This window comes from Pagrus pagrus (assembly GCF_965226575.1).
Source record: "Pagrus pagrus genome assembly, chromosome: 11".
Taxonomy (NCBI): Eukaryota; Metazoa; Chordata; class Actinopteri; order Spariformes; family Sparidae; genus Pagrus; species Pagrus pagrus.
The window spans coordinates 30443692-30468474 of record NC_140195.1 but is presented as its reverse complement, the minus strand read 5'-3'; the positions used below and the strand labels follow the sequence as shown (position 1 = coordinate 30468474).

General features: G+C 40.2%; 2 protein-coding genes across 2 annotated transcripts; both read left to right on the top strand.

Annotated features, from left to right (window-relative positions):
- Positions 1 to 1098: 1098 nt before the first annotated feature.
- Positions 1099 to 8545, top strand: LOC311265701 (organic solute transporter subunit alpha; the record flags this gene model as incomplete). The annotated part of the gene is made up of 7 exons (XM_084367639.1): positions 1099 to 1165; positions 3750 to 3901; positions 4014 to 4087; positions 4297 to 4452; positions 5483 to 5594; positions 6916 to 7168; positions 8106 to 8545. 7 exons carry the CDS (start codon positions 1099 to 1101, stop codon positions 8543 to 8545), a joined length of 1254 nt encoding a protein of 417 aa, XP_084223765.1.
- A 2182-nt stretch (positions 8546 to 10727) lies between these two features.
- suv39h1b (SUV39H1 histone lysine methyltransferase b) lies at positions 10728 to 23541 on the top strand. Its single transcript, XM_084367640.1, has 6 exons — positions 10728 to 10773; positions 11572 to 11717; positions 16757 to 17416; positions 20695 to 20841; positions 21675 to 21804; positions 22248 to 23541. Exons 1-6 carry the CDS (start codon positions 10755 to 10757, stop codon positions 22379 to 22381), a joined length of 1236 nt encoding a protein of 411 aa, XP_084223766.1. The 5' UTR covers positions 10728 to 10754; the 3' UTR covers positions 22382 to 23541.
- Positions 23542 to 24783: the final 1242 nt, after the last annotated feature.

The following is a 24783-nucleotide window of genomic DNA, read 5'->3' as shown; positions in this document are numbered from 1 at the left end:
TGTAGATGGAAGAAACTTCCAGAAGGACAACCATCACTGCAACACTCTTCCGATCTGGGCTTTATGGCAGAATGTCCAGACGGAAGCCTCTCCTCAGTGAAAGTTTGCAAGAAAGCACCTAAAGGAAACTCAGACTGTGAGAAACAAGATTCTTTGGTCTGATAAAACCAATATTGAACTGTTTGGCCTCAATTCTCAGCGTCATGTCTGGAAGGAAACCAGGCACTGCTCATCACCTGCCCACTACCATCCCAGCATGGTGGTGGCAGCATCATGCTTTGGGGGTGTTTTTCAGCGGCAGGGACTGGGTGACTGGTCAGGGTTGAATGAAAGCTGAACAGAGCAAAGTACAGAGATATCCTACACATCTAGCCTGAGTCTTCAAGTTCCCAGAAGGTAGCCCTTAGTATCACAAAGCCCTCAACATATCAGGATCTGTGCTGGTACGGACTGAACATCTGGAGTGGTGTATGACATCACGATGTGAAGACGACAGGAGGAAGAGGAGGGTAAGATGGAGCGCTGTCTGCTGTTTGGTGCTAAGCAGGTGGTGTACAGTGGCTTTATCAGACCTTTTTCACTGAAAACAACTGCACTAAATGTGGCGTAATACCAGATCAACCGGCTAAAACACTTTGGAGAGCTGAGGGAACATCTAAGGATATTTCATATTTCAAACATGTAGTCATTTGACTCCCTCTTTATAGAAGAATATTGACTAGCGCAACTTTAACTTACCCTACACAGGTCTACTTTTCAATGAATTGTCCTTACAGTAGGTGAACTTCTTGCCTAGTGCAGGATGGACTTGGATCCCCAACCTGTCCTCCTACCTGTACTTAGTCAATCATTAATGTCTTTCGTCAGACAGGGATTAGTCAGGTCAACACGGAAATGACAGGACAGGAGCCTGTGGAAACCATTTCAAACACCACAGCCTCTCCTCCCCGATCCAGGGAGGTTACAAGGTTAGTTTGGTGTTGGTCATTATTAGGAAGAAGTAGGTTTTTGTAGGTGACTGTGTAAAATTGACTCCTATCTGTGTGTGTGTTTGTTGTGTGACACGTGGACAGAGTGTGAAGTAAAATTATATACAGAATGGGCAGAGGGGCCAACTGCAGCTGGATTGGGCCTGAGATCCCCTTGTCATCACAAATCTTCAGTGGTAAGTAAAGTTCTCTACTTACTTGATAGTTGAAAATTATGGGGTGTTGGCTTTAATATAGAATGATAAAAAACTATCTCAATTTCTTCTCTACTTGGCTTTAGTTAAGATATTCAACAAGTGTTGATTTTCTCTGTCAGAAGGATTACACAGTCAAGGATCTTTTAAAACAATACTGTGACCAAGGCTACGTAATAATAATGGCTGGATATTGTTAAAGGTACAGTGTGTAATATGCAGTGGCATCGAGCAGAACAGACTTTGCAGAAATGGAAAATAATATTCATAAGTATGTTTTAATTCATGTATGATCACCCAAAAAGAGTTGTTGTGCTTTCATTACCTTAGAATGAGCCGTTTATATCTACATAGGGAGCAGGTCCCTGTCCACAGAGGTCGCCATGATGCACCGCCATGTTTCTACAGTAGCCTAGAAAGGACAAACCTGGCACTATTGAGGGCATTTGACTTTTTTAAATTTACTGGGCTGGAAATGCACCGGCTGGAAGACGAAGAAGAAGAAGAGCGAGTGGCTTGCAAGTTCACCACAATCTGATAAAAGATGGCGGATCATACTTATTTTGTACTAAAAAAGTATAGGGAAAAGAGAGCTCACAGGAGAATGAATCGTTGAACAAAGAAACAGAAACTCTAATACACTAAATGAGATCGGGACAAGCGACCGCATAAAACAGTAATATCCATCTTGGAAAGGAAACTGCAATGTGTTTGCCTTTCTAAGATGGATATCTCTGATGATAGAGAAATGTTTGCAGAAGTGTCCTGCTGGACAGGTAAGAGTAATATTAAAGATTACAACCAACCATAGTATATATTTCCCCCCACTGCTAATGGTGCAAAACCTAGATAATGTACCATTTTTATTAGCAGTACATTAGTTTCTATGAAAAGAAATGCCACCATGTATAATGTTGGATATGAGCACACCGTAGCCTCAGTTTGTGCCTCTCAGAGAGCCGGTGGTAACATCTCGTTAGCAAGATTTATTTAGATTTATTCCATGTGTGTTGCAGTGAGACAACACATGGAGCGATAACTAAGATATTTAGAGCTGGGAGTGTGCCAAAGCAAGTCAAAGTGACAGATAAACTGAAGAAGTCTGCTCATCACCCAGTTAATACATTCTGTGAATATTTTTCGCTCATCATTTCTTCGTATGATCCGAATTTTTTTTTTTTTAATTATAACCTATAGTTTTATAAACTAAATAAAATAAATTTTTACCTCATCACTTGCATTAAAATAAAAACATTTTGGACATTGCAGGCTTTAATAAAATCCTTTAACATTTTTAACAAATGATGAGATACTGAACATTCTATTTCTCCACAAGATTTACGATTCTGTACATTTTTTAATATCACCAGAGACAAGCTGACAATATTTTTACTCAGAGGAAGAAAGATAACATGAATTACATGTGCCCCAAATAATTGAGAATTTGATATAGACAGTGTATTTGGGGCACATGTAATTAATGTTATCTTTCTTCCTCTGAGTAAAAACATTGTCAGCTTGTGTCTCTGGCCCTGTTCAGACCTGGTTTGAACATGTGTCCAGAGGGATCCATTCACAAGTGGACAGCTCTAAGTCTAGGTGTAAAGGCCCCCAAGATGCACTGAGGACACATCTGAGATCACAGGCCACATTTGACCACATGCTTTTAGCAATGTGTACGGACATGTGTCATGGACTACATTGAAGGACTGCCTTCTCAACTGTGAAACAAGAAGAAGAAGAAGAAGACACAACAACGGGCAGACTGGATTACACACTGTCTGATTTCCATGTGATCCACTGTAATGTAGATTATGTGTTTTTGCTCTCTTAACCTGCCAATGTTAGCAGCAGATGTTTGTGAACACACTGTTTCAACTGGTCCAACCACTTAACTAATAACTGCAATATCACCAGACTCCCTTAACAAATCATGCAATTTTGAGAGTTGTTGCATGAGGAGAATCTTAAAAACCTTTTTGAAACACCTCTGACAAATTCTAAATCATTGGAGCCTTCTTGTTAATTCAGCACTCAAACATGAAGTTGTTTGTGTCCTTGTAAAAAGTGTCAGTTTGTGGCAGCATGGCTGTACCAGCCTGTCTGCTCCTGTGGCTAAAATGTGTCTTCCCTTCTAAAATGTAGTAGCTGTTTGAACCCACTGTTTCAACTGATTGTAACAATTACACTAAATTTATTAGAGAAGACGTTTCATTGATGGTAAACATGTCAAATTTTACAAATAAAGTAAACAGTAAATAATATGGGTTACTTCTTTGCTACCTTTTGGGAAAGTCCCTGTTGCCTGTAATTATCCCTGTAATTACTAACTATTCAAGCCTTGTGGTTAATTCCGCAAAGGTTATACTAAGTTACATTAAGTTTATTTGTTCTTTTTGTAAAAAGAAAGTCCATTTGTTCCAGTGTTGTACGTGTTTATTAGTATATAGAGCTGGCAGGTGAGATCCAGTCACAAATGGTCACTTGAGATGCATGCTAGTGCCAGGATAGAACTGACGGACTGTCTGTGTTTTTTTAAACAGACTATATGACTATGTGTTTTCAGCCATTAAAGATGAGCTGTGGCTCTTTCTCATCCCTGCTGGTTTGGCTGTCATTTTACTGGTGCTGTTTCTGGAGGAGATGGGCTTCTTCCTGCGCCACATCCCCTCATCCAGACGACAACGGCTGTACCTTTGGATACTAGGAATGTACCCGGTAACATCTCCTCATTCACACAAAACCAAATCAGTGACCACCTTAAATCTGAAGTATCTTTGGTCCAAGTTTCGACTACAATTTACCTCTTTGAATGTTTCTTTTCTCGCAGGTATTTGCCCTGACGTCCCTTTTAGCGCTGTATGTGCCACGCTCTTCCTCACTGTGTAACTTCATTGCTTCACTGTGAGTTAACAAGTCTTGACATAAAATTAAAGGAACAGCTGATCAGAAAAAAAATAATTCAGTCATTTTCTACTCACCCCCATGCTGATGCTAGGTCCCCATCTACTGCAGTTGTTTAGGAGAATGCTGCAATAAGAGACTGTAATCCCATCTACTGTACATTGTTGCCGCACATTGCTGTTCCTGTCTCAGTGAGTATGTCTTTGCAGGTATCACTCCATCACCTTGCTGAAATTCATGGGGCTGATCACAGATTTCTTTGGAGGGAAAACTCGTATGCTGGCTGCTTTATCTGGACAGCAGGTATCTCCAGATCCTTTCCCCTTTTGCTGCTGCTGCTGTCTCCCACTGGTAGCCATCAACAGGTATACAGCAGACACAAAATCTGCACTGAATGTGGGATTTTTTTAAAATGGAGTCAAGGATTGCTTTTGAAATTAACATCTAGTGACCATCACAGGTGCAGCATCTTAAGACCAGTCTGTGTTATTGGTTGTTAGTATGACCTTGTGCCAGAGTCATTGTTGTGCATGTTAACACTTCTCAAGAGCTAGTTCATTGTTCAGTTCACACAGCCGCTTACCCATCCATCCCCAGCCCTAAATAGTGTTGGGTACAACAATGTATTACATATAGCAGTAAAAAAAAAAGTAGTATTAATGCATTACTTAAAGGATTTTTTTGAAATTATTATCACAAACCTCGTCATCAAGAATGTCATATTCAACATCAAATATGTCATGCATGACATGCTAAATACTGTATCCCTGGAAAGCTGCATGTTACTAAAGTACTTTTGCCCACACCGTTGTGCAAATGAGGCCTCCGGTGCGATGGTATCCCTGTCAGCAGCTTCGTTATCCACCGCTGAACTGCAGTGTCTTTTTGGAGACTTTGTAAAATAAATTCATAATAATAAACGCTGAATGTCTTCTGTGATTATTTATCCCATTTCTGTGTTGAAAACAGTTGTTAGCAGAGCCTCAAGGGCTCTGGGCTATACAATATCACCCACCACTGGATTTCTAATGAATTTCAAGAAACTTGAGCTTCAGTGCCTCAAGTATTTGATATGAAACCTTACCCATTTTATTAATGGCACTTTATTAATGCCTACTCGTACTTATGAGTGTTGGCATGAGTTAACACTCTTCACCAAAAAGCACATTCAATGAACATGCTCTTTTTAGCACGCACATGCACAACAATGACCAGAGTTATCTATTACCAGCACCTAGGGAATATTGACAATATCACAATGAAATGCATGCACATACATACATGAATGTTCAACAGTTTGATGTGATTGTAGTATGAGTGTATAAAATGCCATGTGTGAGCAATGTGACTCAACTTGCTGCTAACATTAAAGGTTTTGTCCCCTCTCGTGTGCAGCAACAACTGTGTCTGCATGATGGCCGCTGTGCTGCAGCTCTCTGTTGTCCGCAGCATCTTGTTCTTTGTCACTCTGGTCCTGTGGACAGATGAACAGTATGACTACGGTGATGTGAGTCATTTATTTTGGACCTCCATCTGTGCTGATTCTCATAACAAGCATCATGTAGTCAAGCTTAATCTGTGGTGATGTAATATATATTTTAAAGCGAGGATGATCTGTGTTTTTCCTCAGCCCTTTTCTTCTTCACACTGTATAAAAAAGTGTTGTTGTCTTTTTTATCAAAGTAAATTATTTAATTGATAATAGATTGATAATAGACATTTCTCTAAAAGAGGCACTTTGTAAGGAATGGCCAAAATTTATGTTCATAATATTAAAAAAATGAACTTTTTAAAAGAATGTGAAGAAACAACTGTTGTCAAAGACATCTCTGTACAGCGTCAGAGAGTCTGTGCTGTATCCTGTCATAAACAGGCAACTGTAGGCCTGAGAGGCTGTGTTCAGTCCAGCTGTGTTCACTCTCAGGTTGCTAAACCCAGTTGAGCCAAGCCCCATTGCCCACGGTGACTCCCCCTGTGATCTGAGGTCTAAGTCCAGCCACTGGCTGCAGGACTAACTGAGTCGGGAGCTATTTAGCTAATGGTAGCTAGCTCCAGCATGGATAGCTAGCAAAGAGCAGCAGTTGTTGGATACTCTGGTGATCTGCTGCCCCCTGTGTTTTTGGAGCTACATTTGAATTCTGGCCATATTCTTACACCTTTAACTGAGTCTAAATTAAAGTAACAATCATCTTCTCATTCACGATGATTTTTTACCTTCATTGACTAGATCAGAAGTCTTTGGAAATGTTCAAATTGAAAGCGGCAAATAAAGTATTCCATAACCAGGACTAAAGGCCTCAGTATGCTTCAAATTAAGTGCTTGTCAGATTGTCAGCAGCAGCATCTTAAACCCCCATCTCCAAAAGCATTTAACAATTTTTGTATGTTTTCAAAATAGGCTATATGACGACCACTCTGTGCATTGATTGGCAAGTTTGGGGAGGCGTGAAAGTATGCAGGGTTTTAACTGAATTTAGAGCTTTTTTCATTTTTCACACAACTACTTCTGTGAACAACACTGTGTGTGCAACACTATGAATGTCGTCAAGGAGAGGCGATGTGCTGTTATCTCCACTATAATTATTTCAGACAACAAAACACAGAGTTGTCGGAGATCAGAGAGGCAGTGGGATGCAGCCAGTAGGAAAATATGACCTTGCCTTCCAGTGAGGACATTCAGCTAGAAACACTTTGATGGAATTCAGACCTGGTTTTAACATCTGTCCTGAGTGATCCGATTGCAAGTGGACTCCACTGGAGTCCACACACCAAATAGCACAGTATAGGTTAAAGGATAAAATAAGTGACAACCGCCTTCTTGTTCCCAGGTGGATTCAGTCAACCCCAACCTGTATGTGAACGGTATCATTTGTGTGTCAACCTTCGTGTCCTTCTACGGACACCTTCTGTTTTACAAAGCCACCAAGAGTGCTCTACATGGCTATGGACTGAGGGCCAAATTCATCTGCATCATTTTAGTGTTGGTGCTGTGTGGCCTGCAGAGTGGCATCTTAGAGACCATGGGAGCTCTGGAGGTGATCCCCTGCACACCACCCTTCTCTGTTCTGACCAGGTCCCAGTGTAAGTCACAGCAAATCTCGCCTCCTCCAATCTCACTCTCAAATCACATTTAGCATTGCCTAGGTAGTTTAGGAGAACAACTAGCAGGTGTTTTCCAAACCACTCATAAACATAAGAGATGAGTTTTAAAGGTGCTGGTGATGTAACTTCCATGTCTAGGTCAATCATCTGTTTTGGTTATGTTTGCCTTATTCCTGCAAATGTTTTGCTATCCATCGATACGTCACATACAAAACTCAACAGTCAGTAGCACATTGATGTTATAAATTATTAATGTTGTTATTGTTTAAATGTCCTACAAAGAACTTTTAACTGGTTTTGAAATGTAATAATCTCAATCTAATACTGATGTCTCTATATGACATAAGCAAATAAGGTCGTTAGTAAGAAGATTATATTATATATTATACTATAATTATTATAGTTAATCATAATGCATGTCACCAGGTTCAATTCTGACTTATCCTGATTACATTTTTCATAATAAACATTTTGTTATGGTGGAATGCTGAGGATGAATTGAGCAGAAAAGAAGCTGCTCTGTAGTCTGGTGGTATGGTAGGGTATGTGTGTATGTGTGAAATCTATAATGTTGTTGCTTAGACCGAGAAATAGTTAGTTTCATAATCTGAAATTTGAGGATTTAGAAAGTAAATGAAAGTGTGTGAAGTGAAATTGTCATTCTAAGCATAGAGCATAGCTTTCTCATACAAAAACCAATTAAATGCATATGGCTGACTGGAAACTGAATTGCCACTTTTGCAGGGGACGATGGCAGTGATACATGTGTCTGCTTTCTCTGTAATTAACTGTTTGAACTCTGTGTCCAGCGTGTTGCCAGGATATCAAAAAGACTTTCATTCTACATGTAATCATTGTGCACATTGGCTGCTGATGCTCTTGAAACCTGTGTCCTGTGCTGTGTGTCCACCCTCAGTGATCTACCACTACTGTGTGATTGTGGAGATGTTCTGCATTGGCCTGTATGCCCGTCACACTTTCCGCAAGGTGGAGCCAAGCACGGCGGAGGATGTGGAGGTTCCTGTCAGTGACTGGCAGGTGGAGAAAGCTGTTCAAACAGAAGATGTTCAGATGACACATCACAAGCCCAGCCTTCTATCACAGGAGGCTTGGTCTAGCCACCAGCTCGTCAGTGCTTCCAACCCCAGTCACTGCAGTAATGGTGAGGACAGCCTGTGCAGGATAGAGCATGCACCTCTGGATGGTTTCCCCTTCCCTCAGGTCAGAGGTCAGCAGTCAGGCAGACCAAAACCAATGGTGCACAGTTCTGCAGAGGAACATGGTGTAGAGCTGACCCACATTACTGTCAAAGCTGATATTAACTATCAGGACTCTGAGGATGTCACTGTGGTTTGACCAACTATGGAAGACCTTTAACAAAAGACTAAATACAGTGTAAGTCTAAGTTTAACAGCTGACTTGGTTCAGTGTGGGGCCCTAAGGACACGTCTGGAGAACTGCACACTCTATGCCCTGTTAAACTGGCACACATACTTACCTAAGACAAAGGAAACTGTGTGGGGGTGTTAAATCTCCCTCTCCACAGGTGCACATTCACTGAAGATTTTAGCTCACATTTTTAAGGTTTGAACTTTCCAAACTGTACACTTCTGCCACAAACTGCTACAGAACAAGGAAATATTCATCATTGTGAAAGTCATGGGAAATGTTGGTGCTTAATAGGTGTTGATGGACATTGATGGGTTGTGGAAAAACATGATGAAGATATGAGAACGTATAATATATAAGGATTTTAAAGGCCCTTGAAATCCTGTGTCACTATGTACAGGTTCATTATATACCTGCAGCACTGTGTCTCATTGATCTACTGTGGCTAAGATTGTAGCCTTATTTATTCATAGCTTTAGACAAAAGCATCACCAAATTAAAGATAACTCTTTTTTTCCAAGCATAAACAGTTTGTTGAACAAAAGTTCACAGATGAGGTAATGTTTAAAATTGTATTCACTGTATGTTAAGACTGGTTCCTGGAGTTCCTTCCTCACCTTCTGACTCTTTACTCAAAGTTATAGAGAGACTTATAGGGTTAACGTATTTTTGTAGTGAGCTATTAGAATTATTAGAAGTATTACTATAGTATACTATACACATTTTATTATAAACTGATCAATATACAAGTTGTAAAGTTTGAGTTAGAATAGTTTGCAACAGGAGTCCACCTGTAAACACGGACTAGTGACTAGATGAATCCCTATGCTCGACTTGATGACGTTTAATGTCCCTGACAACCTCTGTAGTCTCGTTCAACCGTTTGTTAGCCAGTGTCGGGCAAGTTACTTTTCAAAATGCAATATATTACATAATACCAGTTGCCTTCATTTTTTAAGTAATATATTACATTACAATATTACTGTCTGTGTGGAGTAATATTACTTATAACACTACTTTTTAGTTACTTTCAACAAAATGCCTCAAACCCTTTATAGAATGATTACATAGCCTAGATCTTTTTAAATAAAGGTATGTCCTTGGACACAGGGATGAGCAGGCAGACAAAGGATTCTATAATGTAGCCTAAAATGACATGACAAGACAGAAATCTCTTTTTATATGCCTTTGTATTTTAGTCTACAGAACAAGGAATGCATGGACATATGTGATTAAAGAATGTAGATTAAAGTGCGCTCAGAGGATCAGGCTTCATCATTAGGCTCATTTCAGTCACACAGAGACTGAACAAGGAACTTTTAGGCTCTGCTGTATTAAACACACAGAGCCTATATTAACATGGGTCATGTTGGTGTGGTTGGGTTCTTAAAAAAACAACAATAAATGCTTCACTTCTGTCGATAACATGGATTGTAATGCGTTACATGACATAACTGTAGTAATATATTACTGAAATATTATTAGTAAAGTAATGTTATATTACTCCGTTACAAATGATGGCTGTAATGCATCATTTTACTGGTGTGGAAATGTTGTTGCCATTTATTTTAGCATTTCAGTGCAGACAGAGAACTTTTCAGAAATAACCAGAAAGTGCTGATGTGGACACGTTTTCCAACATTGTTTTCAAATGCAGTAGGCTTAAAATATGGACATGTTTCAGGTTCCAGATATTAGTAGTAAGTAAGTAATAACAACAACCATTACTATTGATTCAAAGCCAAAATGATGGGGTCATCAAAGTAAATACACACCTTGCTTTTTGATATGACTAACAAAACCAGTCAGTTTCTGTATGAGTGTTGACTTTTATTTTATCATCAGCACTTACGATATGACATGCATAATATTTATAGTAACAGGAAAATGAATAGGAAGCGACTTTTACGTACAGGTTCTTGACCCTGCTAGCTGTGTATGACTGTTCCAATGATTGTGTGTGATATGTACAGAAGTATACAGGACTCCACAGCACCACTCACTCACATCAGCTTTGCACGATTTGTTTCTTCCGGCCGGCCCTCCTGGATACGTCTGAACCAATGAGAGAGCTGACAGATGACGCTCATCCAATCAACAGCCACTACATTCGACTGTGCAGGAAGATACTCCCCACCAGTATAGTTTCTTGTATTTTGGCGGCTGTGCGGAAAACATGGCGGAAAATTTGAAAGGTAACTCATGTTGACTACATATGACTTTATATTCCATTATAGGTTTATTTACTATTTCCATTCGGTTACACCTAAGTGTAAACTATTTGAAGACATCAAATATGCACGCTTTTCTGTCCTGACATCGCATTAACGAGAGCTGAGGGATTGTATATGACGGTGACTCTAGGAAGCGAAGTTAGTTGTCCGAAGCAGTTGTGCAGTTAAATGCTCCCTCTTTTGTTAGGACGTTGTCCGCGTGTGAATTAAGAGTGACTTTGATCAAGCTTAAATCTGTGCTATATTTTAGGGAGCATAACTTAATGGCTTTGTAAAGTTAGTCTAGCCCTTTTCATTGTCGAGTCAGGCTGCATGGTTAAGCGGGCAAAAAAAACTGTATCGATAAGGTTCAGGCGCCATGCAGCGCCACTTAAATGTTTACGCTATATGGATCCATTTGTTTTTTGGCAGTTTGGTGTGTCCGTGAAGGGTATGGGCGCCACGATACAAGTCCTCAAGTGGTTTTAACCTCAATTTCCTTGTGTGGGGAGCGCAGTGTTGCAGTGGCGGTAGAAGGTGGAGTTCAGATTGAAAGTAGTATTTTATCGAGATAAAATGCTGGTCACTGTGTTATACATATGCCGAATTAAGCCACGCTAATACGTATCAAAGTCATTTTATTCAGCCATGCTCCCTCAGAAATGTGTAGTGCCAGTTTAAATCGACTGACTTTTAAATGGATTTTGGTGTGGCCTCCTTGCTTAATATAAACTGGTTAAGTGAAGTACTGGTACTAGTTAAAAGGAGTTGCTGTGTCAGATTGCAGCGTGCCCTGTAAGATGTTCTGGGAAGAGCTGGAAGCCCTGTGTCGCGGAGAGAGGATCCACTGTAAAGAGCTTGGGGTGAGCAGAGCCAACATCAATGACTATGAGGTGGAATTCCTCTGTGACTACAAGAAGAATAAGGTAAGGTATCAGTATTATAATTCATGACCACTTACTGCCATTAACAGCTGTGCTCATCTGTGGCACACTGCAAGTGTTAAGAAGTATGTATTACATAGCATTTACACTGTACACTTACTTATGTTTGGGACATCAGTCAAAGCTCTAGACCATTATTACTCCTGTGTCTGTGTGTGTGTGTGTGTGTGTGTGTGTGTGTGTATGTGTATGTATATGTATGTGTGTGTTTCTATATGTATGTTTGTGTGTGTTATTATGTGTATATAGTATGTGTGTGTTATATGTGTATGTGTGTGTGTGTGTCTATATGTGTGTATATATACATGCATGTGTTTGTGTGTGTATATATGTTTGTGTATATACACACACATTATATACACCGATCAGCCACAACATTAAAACCACTGACAGGTGACGTGAATAACATTGATCATCTCATCTCATCACAATGCAATGTTCTGCTGGGAAACCTTGGGTGCTGGCATTCATGTGAGTGCCACTTGACACGCACCACCCATCCAAACATTGTTGTGGACCAAGTAAACCACCTCACCACAACAACACTACCTGATGGCAGTGGCCCCCCAGCAGGACAATGTGCCCTGACACACCACAAACACTGCTCAGGAACAGCTTGAGGAACACAATAAAGGGCCCAAGGTGTTGACCGGGCCTCCAAATTCAGATCCCAGATCTCAATCTGATCGAGCATCTGTAAGATGTGCTGGAGCAGGTCTGATCCATGGAGGCCCCACCCCCCAACATACAGGACCCAGAGGATCCACTATAAAACGCCCTGGTGCCAGACACCACAGGACACCCTCAGAGGTCTTAAGTCCATGTCTTGACAGGTCAGAGCTGTTTTGGCTTCACAAGGGGAACCTTCACAATATTATGTACATGTATATATACATGTATAAACATATATATGAGTCCGATATCGATCAAAATGACATCACAATCTTGACCTTCGAAATCAAAGGTGGAATCGAGGATTTAGCCACGCTTGGCACGCCTGCCGGACGTGATGTGGGGGGCATCACGTCTGGTAGGCGTGCCAAGAGGGAAAAAACACATACAGCATGTTGTAGCACAGCGAATCAAAGTTACCTCCTCTAAACTGAATCTGCAGGCAATTAAAAGACACCATGGCAACTGCTGTTATCAGAGACACATCAACTGAACTTGACAGGACAGGACATCTCCGCAGGCATCATGAAGAAGTAGACTTAACTGAGAAAACGACACGGTTAACACAGCCAAGTCTTCGGTCCTAATCGTCCACAAAATTCAACTCGCGCTAAAGCAATAACTAGCACTATAGAGGTATTTGTAGCATCTTATTCAGTGGTGGAAAACCCTGGATTTAAGCATTTAATTAGCATACTGGAACCACGTTACAAAATGCCAAGCAGGTCCCATCTTACCACAAAGGTGTTGCCCTCCATGTATGATAATGTGAAGGAAAAAGTTATTGGAGGTCTGAGCAGTGCAGATTTAGCGGCCTTAACGACAAATTGCTGGACCTCCAGAGCAACACAGAGCTACATGACCATCACAACACACTACATTAAGTGTGCACTCTTCACATCTGCTGCACTACAACATGCTGTGTGTGTTTTTTCCCCTCTTGGCACACCTGCCGGACATGACACTGGTGGCATGGCTAACTCCTCGATTCTAGGGGTGGGAATCTCTAGGCACCTCACGATTCCATTTGATTACGATTCAGAGGGCTGTGATGCAATGATAAAATGATTATCGATGCATCTTGATGCATCTTTTTTTATTTATATACAGGATTTCTTTTTTTCTCACTGTGTGACTACTTGGTACTTTCAAAGCAAAGTATTTGTAACGATCCATACTGAATTGACTTCCAATATCTTTTATTAATAAAACAAATGGAAGAGATGTGGCAAGTCAACTGGAAGGTTACATTTGCCAGCAAATATCCCAGCTTTGCAAAGAACCAACAGGAAAAGAAAAGTGTGCCTGTAGCAGCGTACATGTAGTAAATTAATACAGCTTCAGCATATTCTGAATCATTAACATAAAAAATAATAGACCTCTAAACAACATCCTCCTGTTATGTGCAATGAGCAATATAATTCTTCAGACAAAAAAACCCCCAAACATTTTGCTGTACCAAAATCACAAACAGCTTTCATTCAAAAATATAGAATTCTGTACCAGCAGCTCTAATACAAAAATAATGTTTGTGGACTTCAGCATATTCTGAATAACTAACAACATAAAAAGCTGCCCTTGTTCACAAATAAATAATAAAGAGTCCAAGACTTCTCACTATAAACAAAATCCTGAGCATAGAATCCCTCAGACCAAAAAACAAACAAAACATTTTGCTGTATACCTAAATCAAAAACAGCTTTCATACAAAAAAGGTCTTAGTCACTTAAACATCTGCAGAAAGAAAAGTCAAAATGTTGTGTCACTTTCTCTAAATAGCTGCACTGATACACTCTGTGGAGGGCAGTACAGTAAACCTACTCAAGACTCGGGGTATACCTACAGATCTGTTTACAGCATATTGATGTCACAGCCAAACAATACAGAAAGCAGCTCTCATACAAAAAATATGAAATAGGCCACAATAAAATCATACCAAAGCCTGGCAGTGCAAATGTGCTTAGCTAGTAGTAAATGTTAATGTGTAAATTCTTGTGTAAGAACAGGAGCTGGTCTACATTTTCAGATGCAAGTGTGCTCCGCTGTGTAGTTACTATATCTCCTGCCGTAGAGAAGACTCTCTCTGCAGAGACACTGGTGCCAGGAATACACAAGCATCTTTTGGCCAACTTTGAAATCAGAGGAAACACTCCCTGATTCTTACTCCACCAGTAATGGAGCACTACAGTACTTGGCCACTTCCTCCTCAGCTTTGGCATAGGTGGACACAGGCTGCTGCTGGACTCTAGCATCAGTAAAAGTCTGCTCGAGCAGATTCTCTAGCAGAGGAGATGATGACAACCTTCTTTTAGAAGCAGGACTTTGGTGTTGCTCAACCTCAATGGTTGGGGTGTCTTCTTCCTTCAATGTGTTGTGCACTGGGTTTTCCTCCTCTTCTACTCTCACCTCTTGTTGTAGGTAAACACAATGAGAAGGACAGGTAAACACAAAAGCCTTACATTTTTAAATCACAATGTCAATATCTTCAATCCAAACCACCTTTTAACAAAATTATTAACAAAACAAATGTATTTGTTCTATTCATTATCAAAAACCATGTATTATTATGGAATATTTGTTATTTGGTCAATTGTATAAGTTAATTAATGAAATGTCTTAAGCCCAGAGTGACAGTAATCCTTTACATGAAATAAAATGGCAAAATTACCTTTAGTGATGCAGCCTCAGCAATCAGTCTTCCATACGTCTCCACTCTCTCCTCCCCAGAAAGGAAAGGCGGGCCTTTCTCTGGTGTTCAGTAGTGCATCTCCTGCTGAGGTCCCCATTGATGGCCTATTTTATCTCTCGGACCATTGATGACTCTCTGATACTGTCCTAAGTATCCTGGATAAGTTGAGCTTGCAAAGGAGCAATCAAACAGATGGTTGGGCTGCTCTCCTCCGACAAAAGAGTAGTTGCATCTTCCATTGGTTTTAGGGCCTTGATAATATACTCTTCATTTGAGATGTTTGCTTCACTGAGAGTGCAGATGTCAGACTCTCCTCTCCTCACCTGAGGAGATAGTAACGCAGTGCAGACTGCAGGCTGTTGCTCCAGAAACCATGTCATTCATCTCATACGCACTGTTCCACCTGGTAGTTACATCTGTTTTCAGCTTGTGTCTCGGCAGACCAAATAGTTTCTGCTTCTCTTCAAGCTGGTGTTTTGCAGTGGTGCTACGGTGGAAAAACGTAGTAATATGTCTCACCCTACCTAGTAGACTTGACATAGTGGGCAACTTGAGCGCTCGCTGAAAGGCCAGATTTAGTGTGTGGGCATAGCATTTCCCATATAGGAATTTCCCCATTTCAACAGCAACAGCCATGTTGGATGCATTATCAGTGACTATAACTAAATCTTTCTTAGTGATCTGCCATTCCTCTGCTACATTCTTTAATAGCTGAGCCATATTTGCACCTGTTTGCCTCTCATTCACTGCTCTTGTTTGGAGCACATGAGAAGTGAGCTGCCACTCATCAGTGATGAAATGCGCAGTTACGGTGACATAAGATTCTGTGGCAATGGATGTCCACGCATCACGTTACAGCTATCCTACCCACTTTCTTCAGTGATTCCATGACTTTGGTTTTGGTCTTGTTGTAGAGTGTCGGGATTGCCGTGTCAGTGAAATATCTTCGAGATGGGACATTGTGTCTCGGCTCCAATGTGCGCAACATAGCATGAAAGCCCTGGTTCTCAACGACTGAATATGGACGCAAGTCCTTGGCAATAAACGTTGCAATAGAGTTTGTAATTCTCTTTGCCCTTTCTGAGTTCAGTTGGGTGGAAGCTTTGATATTGCTTGCTCGATGGTCCTCTGGTTGGAAGCAACTACAACCAGCTGTTTTTCTTCCTCCTCTGGGTGGAAATGTGTAATATGGTTTCTCATGTTTGTTGTCTTTTTCCCTTCATCTTCACAGAAGCCAAAGTACTTCCATACACTAGCTTTTAATGCAGAGGGTGCCGGTCGGATTTCACGCTCAGCCATCTCGTGTCTTTTGTTATGTGCACCCCATCGACTGTCCGTGCACTGCACTTCCGCACTTCCGAGTTCTGCCTTTTGCGTTCCGTCAGCATAACGTTATCAATTAACATTTAGAAAATAAATTTTTGACATTTGTGAATTGATTCAGAATCGTCCACATCCGCATCGCGATGCCTCTAAGAATCAATTTTTTTCTCCCACCCCTAATTAAGGCGAACAATCAAAGCAACACTATGTAGGACCAATGTAGGCAAACTCTTAAAGCTATTCTGAAGAAAGTTGATTTCTGTGGGACATAAAAAAACTGATGGATACGAGAGAAAGAATCCAGTCTTTGCCCCTAATTGAAGTTGTTGTGTTTCAGGAGGAGGAGTTCTATCTGGTAAAGTGGAGGGGCTTCCCAGAGTCAGATAACACGTGGGAACCCAAGAGGAACCTCAAATGCCCCAAACTGATGAAACAGTTCCACCTTGATCTGGATAAGGAGCTGAGGCGTCACAAGAGACGCTGCACCCCTAAAAAGCTAGATAAGGAAGTTGCCTCCTTCCTGACCCAGAAAGCCAAACTCCGTCAGAATCTACGGCGCTGGGAGTCCCATTTGAATCAGACTCGCAACCACCCAGGTCGCATTTTTGTCATGAACGAAGTTGACTTCGAGGGCCCGCCAAAAAACTTCACCTACATCAACAACTACAAAGTAGGCCAGGGCATTGTGTTGGATGAGATGGCTGTGGGCTGTGAATGTAAGAACTGTTTAGAGGAGCCAGTGAGTGGCTGCTGCCCTGGGGCCTCCCTGCACCGCATGGCCTACAATGACAGAGGGCAGGTGCGGATCCGGGCGGGACAGCCCATATACGAATGTAACTCCCAATGCAGCTGTGGCCCTGATTGTCCCAACAGAGTGGTGCAGAAGGGCATCCAGTTCGACCTGTGCATCTTTAAGACAGAGAATGGTCGGGGATGGGGTGTCCGCACACTTCAGCATATCAAGAAGAACACATTCGTCATGGAGTATGTGGGAGAGGTAAGACCTGGTCTAAAACAATTATTTTTCATGATCAGCAAAGTAAGTCTGCCTGTCATCTTTAACATTAGGCCTAATGCAGCTTTCTTACCATGGAAAAGCCATCACAGGTAAAACAGACCAAGCAGTGCTGTAGTTCACATGAATGGTCACAAGAACAGAGGTTAGATTATATTATATTAATGTCCCAACAACAGAAATTGCTACTGAAATTTTGTTCAGAAACAATGTTGTGTTAAAATCGTCAGCTGGCTTGCAGATTTGTTTAATGACAAGTGTGGTTGTGCAATTGAACAAATATATTGGTTATCGGCTAAGCTGAGTCCATCATTGCTTTGTTTTTTTCACAGCCACTTAAATCTACTTTTTAAATACCAAAAGATAAACTCTGAACAAATAAGCTCTGAACTGTCCTCCTGCCGCACTGATCTCACTTTTTTTTTTTTTAAATGATTGTTATCAGCTAAAATAAAGCTGAATAAATCAGATCCTTCCACTACTAAACTCTACTGTCACACTCCACTCTTTAATGACAACCAGGCTGTACATTTGAGCATTTGACCACATGTGAGAATGAAAATGCAAACGTTGCTGGTGATATGTCTTATAAGTTATCATCCAAAACCTGATCACAGGCAAAAAATAAACTTGGCTGTTTTTGGGTTTTTGTGCTCCCTGCAAGTCAGTTGGAGATGCAGTGTGCAAACTTTTTTCATTTAATCATTTTCAAAATATTTTCTGGTTCTTACTCTTACATCCTCTGTCTGCCTCAACTCTGGACAGATAGCTTTACTTAAAGTAACTGCTTTACTTCAAGAAACTATTAACTACTGCTATGCAGCAGCCCCCCAATCAACCCCTTGGTTGTTCCGGGTCATCGGATATATCTGGGGGTGTGCATCTCTCTCTTCACATCTAGCTACAGGGGCTCAGGTTCAATGCATACGATTCAATGCTATGTAGTGGAGTCTCATTCAGTTTCCATTATAAATTAAAATAAGCTATTTTTATGAAAGTGGCAGTACTTGGGATTCCCTGATCTTTTATTAAGTATATCTGATATACTTCATGAAAGACCACGGAAACTCAAGTATTTTTGTTAATTTATGGCATGGGGGGAAAATGGAGGACTGGTAGCACTGTCATTAATGTCCACATCAGTACTTCCAAACTTTAGATCTAATGATGCACTGTGAACCGTGTTCACGTTGTCGGACATGTTTTTGTTTATCCCTCGCAAGCATGGATCCAATAGCAATGGAGGCGGTGCGCTATTATTATTATTATTATTATTATTATTATTATATTAATAATTAATTATTAGCCCATTAATTAATATTAATGGGCTGGGGTCAAGGCAATGCTTATAAATAAGTGGACAAACACTACAAATGTGTTTTTCATAAAATCCAGTGCAGCAACACCATTATTAAAAATGGCACCTCACTAAAACTGTCAAAAAACGGAGCCCACCAAGTTAAACGTAGGTAGGAATTATTGCAGGGCTCTTATATTGCGCAGGGGTTTCTATTTTTCTAGACACTCACTGTCCATGTTTAGGAAGTGCTGATGCCACTTTCAATCTGTATATCAATGCAGAGTTGTTCATAAGCATCAGAAATGAACACATTTCCAGCCGTTTTTAATAAGGGTGTTCCTATTGATAGGGTTATTGGCCGATATGCGTTGTAAAAAGTTTAATGGGGGGTCTCTAAGGCCCAGTCAGAAGAGCCGGCCAGATAAACATACAAGATGGTTCGTCTATGTGCTGCTGAAATGCCACACACAGTGCAGGACTCTGCTGCTAGCCTGCTGCTGATAGCTCACTAGGTCTACTCCTACTGATATCAGTACGGATTTTCAGTGCCCTCTTGGTTTAACCCACGCAATATAGTTGCGAGGTCCTGCCAGCCAGTCTTTTGTGACTGAGGAGATAGATGGACCGCTATGCCATGTTCAGACCAAATGTGCCGCAAATTATTTGCACGACTAGATTACATACAAAGGCAATGATAAGACTGGGTGGCGCGAATGACGCAACGCAATGGCGTGAAAAATCGCATCAAGCAATTGGTAAGTTTTGGAAATACGTCTCAGCACTGCACAGCATAGCTCTTATCGATCCAAACTCCATTCAGGGAACAAGCATTTTAAAAGTTGTTTGCTTGTCGTCTGGCCAACAGACCTGACCAAGCATTAATTCAGGCTTTTTACAAGACGGCATTATGATGTTTACTTTTCGCCGTCCTTCTGATACATTTGTTGCAGTCAGATCACAGAGAAATGTCTTCCTTCAGGGTTCATACTGACCTTATTATTATTTGCATTACTTGCACTAATAGACACCATTAAAAATGTATAACCCTGTGATCAAACTCGCGCAAGTAACGAATATTTTCTGCATGTGTTCTGAACGCGGCATTAGCGTGGAGCAGTTCTCGTAACTCTGATGTGCTATGTCGTAGTCAAAAGTAGTCATTTCAATTTATCATTTGGGACTGTCTGTTTATATTTTCTGTCGTCCAGAGTCGGGGGAAGACGTAACACTGTTTATTTCAAGCCCTGCAGCATGAGAACGAAAAGCTAACGAAGCTTACAGCAGAGCTAAACATACACAACAGGACATACACAACAGGACTGTTAAACTGTGAACTGCAGTTAAGTGCAACAAACACACAAGTAAAGTAAACGGGTACAAGCAGTGACCAGGTGGTAGAATAGTGGCTTCAGGGCACAAAGACCTAAGTACCAAGACTGAGACTGAGACAGAATTTTCCCTTAATTCTCTGTCCTATTAACTTTCTCTAAACTACAGTTTACAGATGACTTTTAATTCTGTTCTGAACCTATTTCTTTGAAATAATAAAATAAATGTAATTAGTTCCTCAACATTTAAATGATGATTTTACTATGCCACTGGGAACTAACAACTATAGATGACAATAAAATGAACAAACATCCTTCTGATCGGTAATCGGTATCGGCCAATACTGCTTCCAGGGAAAATCCTGATCAAGGCACTCTTATGGATTAAGTCACGTCACTGTCACTTTATTAGATCTTGGTATTTTTAATCCTTATCTTTTTTTTACTGAATGAAGGATTTGAGTCATTGGAAGTTTGGGTGTTAAGTTATCAGAGAAACAAGCGCTGGTGGCCACTTCTAGTAAATATCTGAAGTTAGTATCTCAGTTTTTTTAATTAATCATTATTTTTGTGTTATATTGACCAAATCCACTGAGAAGTTTGTTCCAGTAACGTCCTGTCTTATCCTCCAGATCATCACAACAGATGAAGCAGAGAGGAGGGGTCATGTGTATGACCGCCAAGGCTCCACATACCTGTTTGACCTGGACTATGTGGAGGATGTGTACACAGTGGATGCAGCTCACCAAGGCAACATCTCCCACTTTGTCAACCACAGTGTGAGTGTCTTCTCTGTGTACAGAATTTACTGGAGGCAACTTGGTTGAAAGGTCACTGTCTGTTGGCAGGACTACACTCTGAATTTGGCTCTGTGTATCTATAAGCTTCTCACTGTTTTAAGACGGGGCTTTTTTCTGCTGTAGTATTGCCCGTCATTACATTATGTTTTTTTAATTTGAAACTGTCAATAATTAGTAACAATGTGATTAAACAGAAAATAGAAGTTGGTGCAAGCATTTACCTTCATCCTTTTTCTGTGTTTGAAAATATGTGGATAAATCATATTGAAGGAAATATTTGGTTGTGAATGCAGGCATTCACAACATATGTTCTTCTATGCACGGAATTCTTTATAAGTGTAGTGAGACATAGTTTATTTTCCAACTTTTTAACTATATTCAACTGTTACCATCAGCTGCTTCTCAACACAAATGAATCCTTCACTCTAACCCCACAATTATGACTCTTCATACACTTCAGACACAATTTCAGATATGTTGAAGACGCATATTGTTTTTGCCATCAGCTTTTCAACAAACCTTAGACTATTTCACATTTTTCATATATTCTTGGCATTATTAAAAGTTGTTAAGCCAGCAATGTGTATTTAGTCTCAGCTTTTCAACAAGCCTAAAATATTCCAAATTTTTCATGTATTCTTTGCATTATTCAACGTTTTTACAGCCAGCAATGCACATTTGGCTTTTCAACATTTCAACAGCCAGCATTCACAACCGCAAGTCCTTCAGGACTTGCCCTCTCTAGTTTTTCATGTATTATTTGACTCTTTAAAGGATCATCATCAGCTCCTGACACATGTGTTCTTCTTCAGTGTAACCCCAACCTGCAGGTATTTAATGTGTTCATTGACAACATTGATGAGAGACTCCCAAGAATTGCTTTATTTTCAACACGGGCTATCCGGGCAGGAGAGGAGCTCACCTTTGACTACAAGATGCAAAGTAAGTGTCATTGATTCAGCAGATTTAAATGCAATTTTAATTATACTTTTTACAGGCTGAAATGGACAATCACAGGGATCAAGTTCAGAATCTAGTCCTGTGGAATCATCAACAGTCTATTTCTAACTTATGCATCATCACTTTATCATGATTATCAGTTCATCCTGGTTCATTACAAAAGAAGTTAATGGCTTTCTTCAGAGAAAATCCAGAGATTTTGACACCTAGACAAAATATACACACTTTATATAAAATATACTTTATTTTACTTACAAGCATAGATATACTACACCCCTGACGTAAAGGGCACCATAATGTTCACCATGCTTTTACCAGCTGTCTGTATGGTGGGGATATGTCTGTGAAGGAGTCGCATTTTTAAGGGTGATAACACCTGGCTTTTGAACTGAGCCCTTTCCAACCCGACTCTTGTTTGTTCCCAGTTGATCCAGTCGACACAGAAAGCACCAAAATGGACTCTAGTTTCAGTCTAGCAGGGCTCCCCAGCTCTCCAAAGAAGAGGATTCGAGTGGAGTGTCGGTGTGGATCAGACTCATGTCGAAAATATTTGTTCTGACATGGGACTGCTGGGAACGCAGCACCTCTGTCTGTGTTTAAAATTGTACAGATTTGTATATGAAGTTTTATTTTCATTTTTTTATGTGTGACAATGACAAAGTCTTCCAAAATGAAATCAATTTCCAGAGGTCAGTCAAATTGAATTTACGCCAACAGAATATAGAGCTGATTTCCAGTGAATTGAAGACTACATCAGTGACTTATTTCAGTACTTAATGATTCATGAAATCCATGATTTTAAATATCTTTATCCGTCCATTTAAATTTGCAAGACAAAAAATGGATGTATGAGCATGTTTGTTAGCCCATCCATACAGGGTGTGGTAACAACTTGAATGACACTGCTTTAGAGTGCATACCTGAGAAATTAATCAGAATCGGCACAAAAGTTACTGTGGTCTATTCTGGTTCGAGAACCATCCTCCATCCAAGTTTGGTGGAAATCCATTCAGTAGTTTTTGTGAAATCCTGTTGAAAAACCAACCCACCAACAAATGGACATGGGTGAAAACATGACCTCCTCGGTGGAGGTAATTTTTTTTTACTTAAAATCAAATGGCTGTTCATTACTGTGTTGCTGTCTCTGCTCTAAAAATGCTTTCTACAAGTACACGCCACAGGTATTTGCTGAAGCCTTTTCCTCACCATTACACGGTAATTCTGCTTTATTACAGATTGGGCTTTGTTTTCCAGCATCACATTGTACTCATCAAGTTACTTTCTGAGATCTGGGAACACAGCCACACCTCTAAAAAGAAGTCTGATGGTTCAACAAACCTGGCAGGTTAGAAACAATCCTCTGTTAGCCAGCTTTATTTGTAGGAGAAAATGAAGGTGACGAGTACAATTATGACCCAGATCCATCATAGTTTATAGATTCAGTTCCTGCTTCAACTTCGATTGACTGTACTAACTGTAGTGTACTGTGCAATGGGGGATTATGAGCACCATTTCACTCAATTCTTACTTTCAGCTTGACCTTTAAATGAAGTGGTTCAAGTAATCTGGATAGATTGCCTTTATGATTCTTGACCTATTGATTCTCAGATTTCAACTGTTAATTTGTTATGTGAAATGCCAAAACTGATGGAAATGATGGACAAAAGTATGAAAGTTAGACCCAAGTTGTAATAAACTGGAATAAAATTTTGAACTGCATATTTTTAATTGTCCACCTCACTCCCTAACATTGTTGTAGAATCCTGTGTTGATGTCTTGAATCTCTGCACTGTTCACACCTGAGCTCAGAGAACATTAACAGTGTCATTGTCAGACTGCTAGCAATCAACTCCTTTAGTCATTTGTCACTTCCTGAAGTGGTCATGCACTTGTCTCAAAGGCTCTGGGCAAACAGTTACCACTTTCTAACAACATAATGGAGCTGAAAAGCAACCATAGTCAAATGTTCAGTGCTTTGACTTGCTAATGCCAGTTGAACAGGTTTTGGTTCTTGGAGTGAAGTGTCATCATATACCACTCCCTATATACACTCTACCCACCTGTCACCCACGTTTTCATTTGTTCCTCTCTGCCTGTTGTGTTCTCTGGATTTGACTGTTTTAAAATCTTTTTTCTTTTTTTTCTGACATTTTATAATTCTATTTGTAATTTGTAGCGCTTTTAGTTTTGTACTTTCAGTCCTGTCACTTGTGTGACATGCTCCTGATGGTCTGTTGATTTGGCAGCAGTGGTAGTTATGGTGGTTAAAGGAAAAGTTTACCTAAATATTCAAAGTCATTATTTACTCAACCCCATGACAGTGTAAAGTCGGTGAAGTTTTGTAGTCCATAAAACATTTCTGGAGCGTCACAGCAAAACAGAGTTGCAGCATTCTCCTAAGCAACTAAAGTAGCTTGGGACTTAATCAACTTTTTATTAATTATAAAAACAACTGAAAACTATTATGACATTCAATAGAGCTCATACCTTGGAAGGCCTAACTGTCCCCTTTAATTCAATCAAGTCTAAGCCAATTTTAGACTCACCCTATGTCAGCCACTCTATATTTTAAACCGGCCATAACTGCTTAACTATAATTTGAGCTCACCAGATCTAAGATCTGCATCAAATTGTACTCACTCATAGATACCAGCCACATTAATAAGCCTGATTTTTTTTTTTTGTTTGTTTCATCAAGATCTATGCATTATTCCCTGAGATATTTACGAAAATGTCAGAAAAACACAGTAGCTTGCGATGTTAAAGAAAGTGAGAAAAACATCCTGGATGCATCCTTTTATCCTGATTCGCACCAAAAGCTAATCATTCTGGGCCAAAACCCATCCTCCATCCAAGTTTCAGCGAAATCAAGTAGTTTTTGTGTAATCCTGCTGACAAACCAACGAAGACACAAACGGACATGGGTGAAAACATGGCCCCCTTGTTGGAGGTAAAAAAAAC

Bases quoted from the DNA above. Each gene is read 5' to 3' on its own strand.
- suv39h1b (XM_084367640.1), top strand. The intron at 11,718-16,756 runs GTAAGGTATCAG...GTTGTGTTTCAG, and splicing joins GTGACTACAAGAAGAATAAG to GAGGAGGAGTTCTATCTGGT. The intron at 21,805-22,247 runs GTAAGTGTCATT...GTTTGTTCCCAG, and splicing joins CTTTGACTACAAGATGCAAA to TTGATCCAGTCGACACAGAA.